This window comes from Octopus bimaculoides, chromosome 9 (assembly GCF_001194135.2).
Source record: "Octopus bimaculoides isolate UCB-OBI-ISO-001 chromosome 9, ASM119413v2, whole genome shotgun sequence".
NCBI classification, from domain to species: domain Eukaryota; kingdom Metazoa; phylum Mollusca; class Cephalopoda; order Octopoda; family Octopodidae; genus Octopus; species Octopus bimaculoides.
The window spans coordinates 14,771,698-14,778,558 of NC_068989.1; the positions used below are offsets into that span (position 1 = coordinate 14,771,698).

Genomic DNA, 6,861 nt, shown 5'->3' on the forward strand with positions numbered 1-6,861 from the left:
ATTGTGAGTGTTTATTGAGTGAAAACACCTAAAGTTCCACGAGGCTCCGGCAGGGGATGGTGGCGAACCACAACTTTCTCTCACTCTCACTTCCTGTTTCTGTTGTACCTGTATTTCAAAGGGCCAGCCTTGTCACACTCTGTGTCACGCTGAATCTCCCCGAGAGCTACGTTAAGGGTACACGTGTCTGTGGAGTGCTCAGCCACTTGCACGTTAATTTCAATTGATCGGATCAACTGGAACCGACGGAGTGCTAACCTGTATATATATAGTCATGGCCGATGCCAGTGCCGCCCGTGCTGGTGGCATGTAAAAAGCACCCACTACACTCTCAGAGTCGTTAGCGTTAGGAAGGGCATCCAGCTGTACAAACCTTACAGATCAGATTGGAACCTTGTGCAGCCTCTTTTCAAGCGTTGGGCCTCAAAGTGGCTGAGTTCCTTTCAAGTGTTGGGCCACATGGAAACAAAGTGACTGAGTTCTTTTCATGCGTTGGGCCTCATAGAGGCAATGACCAAGACCTTTGACATCATGTTGTGCTTGAGAAGAAAACCCATCATGCGGAGCAAAATCACAGTTGTGGCAGATACCGATGTCATGGAAATTGGCACCTGTGCCGCTGAAAATTAAATGCACCCTGTTATCACACAAATGGCACATGAAAGTACCCATTACACTCTCAGAGTATAGGAAAGGCATCCAGCCGTAGAAAACCATGCCAAATCAAACTGAAGTCTGGTGCAGCCTTCCAGCATACCAGCTCAGTCAAACCGTCCAATCCATGCCAGCATGGACAACGGACATTAAATGATGATGATGATGGTGATGATGATATAAATATATATATATATATATATATATATATATATATGGAACAAGTGGTAAGAAGCTTGCTTCCCAACCACATGGTTCCAGGTTCAGTCCCACTGTGTGGAACCTTCTGCAAATGTCTTCTACTGGAGCCTCAGGCCAACCAAAGTCATGTGACTTATATCTAGATGCAGCAAAGTATTTTATTTGGCATTCTGCCACTTTTGTCTTTTTGCTATTTCTCATTGTTTAGCCATAATATATGATTTAATACAAATATATAGATTATGTTAATATTAATGTGTAAGTGAGATAACATCATGTCAGAATATTTTTTTCTTCTTTAACTTATTTCTCAGCTGAATGTGTCTTCCCTACAACTAAACATTCATCTATGCAGTAGGGGATGGAACATATATGATTGTTTGGTCAATCAAATTGAGCAAGCAGATCTAAATGTGGCTTTGCTAATGGACACAACACAATAGAAGTCAATAACTGGAGACTTCAAAACCTATGACTGTTCTTTTTTTTTATCTTATAGGCACAATTGCTGTGGGGTTTAAGTACTGGAATTCTAGCACTTTAACCTCATAGCAATCGTTAATAAATAATATAAGAGAGTTAATAAATGATATATGCATATGAAATAATGTATTGAAAAACTAAAATAAATAATATGCATATATATTAATTGGTTTGGATCTTGAGGATCATAGTTGCCAACTCTGTAGCCTCAGTTTGCCTACCAATAGGTCATGTCACCAGAAGAAATGGCTAGTGATTTACCATATAAAATAAAATTATGTAATATCACATCATATTATGTAATACATTGTGTACAAATAAATTGTCATGCTACTGAAACATTTGTAGCATGAATTGACTATTTCTATTCATCTTCATTTATTATATATATATAACAACAGACAAGGCATTCTATCCAACACTATTGATCCTGCCAATCCGCTTTTTCTTTATATATATAATTCCACAAGTTCATAAAATTAGATACCAATATAATGAAGACTATATTTAAGAAAGATTGAAACTTACTTCAAAGTTGCCTAGGAGACAGTTAGTTGATGCTGGTGCACTGGTGCTGAATGTCTTTTGGTTGTTTTCTTTATTATCAATTTCATCACAGGAGCTAGACTTTACCACTAATTTGGAGCAAGACAAGGCACTGGTAAAAAAAAAAATAAATAAATAAATAAAACACATAAAAAAGTGTTATGATTAATTATTTTTTATATTTTTCAATTTATTTATATATTGTTATTATTATTGTTTTAAGGTGACAAACAAGCAGAGTCATTACCTTGTTGTCATACTCTTTTACTTCAGATTACTTTGTTAAATGGAATGCTTGTTTATTCATGCCAAGAAAAATGCTTAGCAGCATGTTGTCCATCTTTACATTCCAAGTTCAAATTCCACTGAGGTCAACTTTGCCTTTCATTTTCTCAGGATCGATAAAATAAGTTCCAGTAAGCAGTAGAGCTCTGAGGTCAATGTAATTGACTCACCCCATCACCCAAAATTGCTGGCCTTGTGCCAAAATTTGAAACCATTATTTTGTAGCTTTAAGATTTCGATGATGTGATTATTTATTTTCAGGATGACATTGTAAGGTAAGTGTGAGAGGACAGATCTGACCATTTTGAATGTAAAACAGGTAGACCATTAAGGCCACATGTGACTGGTGTAATATTCTGCAGGGTTAAGGTTTAATATTTAAATAATGGTTCTGCTCATCTCTTGGCACTTTCACCACGAGTGCATCCACTTGGGCACTCACATTCCACATATTAAATGTTAGAGATGTACGTGTGCTTATACGCGTGTGTAATGGTACTGGATGTGGGCAGCATTATCAATTTATCTGTTCTCAATTTATCTGTTCTCAATTTATCTGTTCTATAACTGTGATCAAATAGATTGCTCAGTTTGGTAACATCTTTTGATCAATAGAGTGTTTCAAATTTCAAATGAAGTGCTGCGTTGAAATTGCTGGAGATATGTGTGTATGCGCGTGCGTGCGTGTGTGTGCATTGCATCTGTGTGTATGTGTGTCCTCTTTCAATAGTTAGACTTTCCTATCAATAAACATTCAAGTGAGAAATTTAAGTAGTTATTGATTTTTTCCAGCTAGATTGATTAAGCTAGATAGTTGAGTACACACACACACACACACACACAGATATATATATGTTTTTCCTAAGAATACAATATACTGATAGAATGGTGGTAAACATAATTTCAACCGTACAGTGGTTCGCTAGTGTTTAGTAACCAAACATGTTTTTTTTTTTTTTCCTTACAGAAATGTTTTTCTCAACATGATGAATATCTTTCATATATACAAACAGGAGTAATACAAAAACAAATTTATAATCTGTACGGATACAAATTTTAGAGAACAGCAATAAATAAATAAATATAAAAAATAATCAACAAGTAAATATTTATTTCATCGTTATTCTTCAAATACTTTGCAACGTTAAGTTGTGTTCTATCTGATGTCTATTCTGCCACTACATTCTCACATATAAACAATGGTGTTTGGAAGGTTTCGACAAAGCCCATTCTACGGCCCCACATAAAATATAAAATTATCATTTAACATTTATTTAAACCTTTAGCATTTAAACCGGCCATATCCGGCCAATAGTATTCTGCCTATTCTATGTTCAAACTGGCCGATCTGGTCTCTCACACCAACCCTACAATATCGTTTTAAAAATTAACAGCTACCTCATCTAAATCTCATAGCTACGAGATAATGCATGATTAGTTCAAAATAATGAGGATAAAAAAGCATTAATTATGGCAGAATAATGTGAACACTAAAGGGTTAAATTTTGCACTTTTTTTGCAAATTAGACACCGAATGGTGGATTCGTTTTATTGGGCAAAGGAAAAAAGGTTTAAACCTAACACATCACACAGTTTCACACCACACCTTTAGATACCTACAGTAGAGCTCACTCATCCTCCTGACACGCATGTCAGAATGGTCATCAGCTAATTAATCTCGTTAGGCTGCAAGGAACCTAACACACATGTCAGGATGCTCATCAGCTAATTATTCTCGTTAGGCTGCAAGGAACCTAACACACATGTCAGGATGGTCATCAGCTAATTATTCTCGTTAGGCTGCAAGGAACCTAACACACATGTCGGGATGGTCATCAGCTAATTAATCTCATTAGGCTGCAAGGAACCTAACACACATGTCGGGATGGTCATCAGCTAATTAATCTCGTTACACATGTCGGGATGGTCATCAGCTACATGAAGTTTATCGGGTCTTTTTTTTTCTGCTATAACTTTTATCATGCTACAACACAGAGTCTACTTGTTTTTTCATATTGATAATGCCAACATTACAATTAACCAGGTCCTAAAAGCTCAATTTCTAACCATAAAAAGGACAGTGTTAGGAGGTTGAATTTGAACTCAGAATGCAAAAAGCCATGAACAGATATCACAACACATCACATCTGAATCCATCACATTGTATTGGCTATACTGCTCCTTATTCTATTGGTATCTTTTGTCACACCACTGAATTACAGGGATGTAAACAAACCAACACCAGTTGTCAAGTGATGGTGGTGGGCAAACATATATACACACACGATGGGCTTTCAGTTTACATCTTCCAAATTCTTGCCTTAAGATATACGTATATTCTTTTCTACTCTAAGGACAAGGCTCGAAATTTTGGAGGAGGGGGCCAGTCAATTAGATCAACCCCAGTGCACAACTGGTACTTAATTTATCGATCCTGAAAGGATAAAAGGCAAAGTCGACCTCAGTGGAATTTGAACTCAGAACATAAAGACAGACGAAATACCGCTAAGCATTTCGCCAGGTGTGCTAACATCTTTGCCAGCTCACAGCCATTAAGTATTAAGCATTATTTTGCTATAACAAACAAGCAAATCAGACAAGTAGCCTTGTTCCAGTTAATTGTTCACACTCCGAAAATAAAACAGTGTGAATAACTGGAACATAAGATAAATATAAGATTGCAAGCTTACTTTTTGATAGCCTTTGTAGATGTTAATGAACTGTCGTAATCAAACCGGCCGGATTTTTTCTTCACAGGAGCCTGATGAAAATAAACGAATTAATTATTTCATTAATTAATTAATTAATTAATTAATTAAACAGAAAGAGAAAAAGCATAATTGAAGATTTCTTTTTTTTCATCTTTTAACTGCAAAATTAAATTTCATGGTTATTCCAGTAATGATGTTATATATATATATATATATATATATATATATATATATATATATCATCATCATCATCATCATCATCGTTTAACGTCCGCTTTCCATGCTAGCATGGGTTGGACTAATATATATATATATATGCCAAAAACTGGAACTGGTTGTTTCTGCAAGTCACACTGCTTCGACAAACTTCACATATCTCAACAAAAAAATATTTGGTTGTCCGGAAAGTTTGTGCCAATTTTTAAAGGAAAGAGAAAGGTCAATAAATACTTGCCATTACATTTTAAATCAACCAAATATGAACCATTTTGTTGCAAAATGCGTCTCCATCTTTCCTTTAACTTGAAAATACCCTCCTCCCAGAATCGAGGTGGTTTCATGGCAAATAAGTCGAAAGGTAAGCTACTATAAATCGGCACGAACTTTCTGGGCAATCCAATAGTTTAGAACATGACATTCCTCAACAAAAGATAGATTGGTATATAAAAATGCTTTCTGCATTTAAGGGTAATGAAATTTTGAGTGGGTATACCTGATTTACCACAGTAAAAAGGTTAAGCAAATGAAAATAATTGTTGTATTCAGTCAAGGTACAAACTTTGGGGATATAACCAACTCCTACACCAAAGCTAATGCAATGATCAACTCTGCAGACAATATATATATATATATATATATATCTGTCTCTCTCTCTCTCTCTGTGAATTTGGCATGATTGTAAGCGTGTGAGTGTGTAAAATAATGTATCTTATCCTCATTTAAAACAGAAGGGTGTGATCTGAGGGAGATTTGACTGCTATTTCTAGTGGCTCGAGTGATCATGTAGTGGCTCCCCTGTTGACTTACACATGTGTGTACTCGTGATGCATGTGTATGTGGATTGATATGTGAGTGTGTGTGTGTATAAATGCAAGCTTGTATGCGTATGTACTTTATCAAGCAATGCAAACTGATTTTCTGGTAGGGGGTGGTTAACTTTCTTTCTAATCCACATTTACACACTCAGAATAAACTGTTTGTGCCTAAGTCATCTTGAGAAGATGTCAAAGAGTACAAGGAACATGAGAAACTGTATAGAATCAACAATCAAAGTGGCTGGTTAGCCGACAGGATGGTTGTTTGGTTGTTTGATTGTCTTGATGTCAACTTTGGAGAGTCAGGTCTTCTGTTGAATAAACAAAGCTGGGGAGAGAAAATTTTTAGAAGAACCCGGCTGAACTTTGACTAAAGTTTTGACTGTTTAACCCTGGGATCAGTCCATTGATCAAAGGTGGTCCACTCATGTGTTACCTTTATCGTTTATCTTTTACTTGTTTCAGTCATTAGATTGTGGCTATGCTGGGGCACCACTTTGATGAATTTTTAGTCGAATGAATCAACCCCAGGACTTTAAATTTTTTGCTAAGCGCCTGGTATTTATTCTGTCAGTCTCTTTTTGCTGAACTGCTATGTTACCAGGACATAAACACACCAACACCAGTTGTCAAGCAGTGGTGGGGAACAAACAGACACACACACACAGATATATATATAATCAAAATAAGCATCAAGGATATATATATATATATATAGAGAGAGAGAGAGAGAGAGAGAGAGAGGGGGGAAAAATTATCTCCCTTGGCAACAGGTGGGGGTTGGCATCAGGAAGGGCATCCGGCTGTAGAAAACTTGTCACACGAATAGTGCTGCGCATATGTATATACATTTTTTAGTAGGCATGGGCATGGCTGTGTGGTTAGGAAGCTTGCTTCCCAGCTACATGGTTTCGGGTTCAGTCCCACCACATGGCACCTTGGGCAAG

The 6,861-nt window shown here is 36.5% G+C and overlaps 1 protein-coding gene across 3 annotated transcripts in view; it reads right to left on the minus strand.

Moving 5' to 3' along the window:
- The window catches only part of LOC106874620 (atos homolog protein A), a 212,194-nt gene that overhangs the window by 5,953 nt on the left and 199,380 nt on the right, over positions 1 to 6,861 (minus strand). For all 3 annotated transcript variants that reach the window (XM_052970434.1, XM_014922412.2, XM_052970435.1), the window contains 2 exons: positions 4,860 to 4,930; positions 1,867 to 1,996 (listed from right to left, as the gene is read on the minus strand). In XM_052970434.1, the coding sequence (XP_052826394.1) occupies positions 1,867 to 1,996; positions 4,860 to 4,930 (201 nt within the window). The remainder of the gene's footprint in view (positions 1 to 1,866; positions 1,997 to 4,859; positions 4,931 to 6,861) is intronic.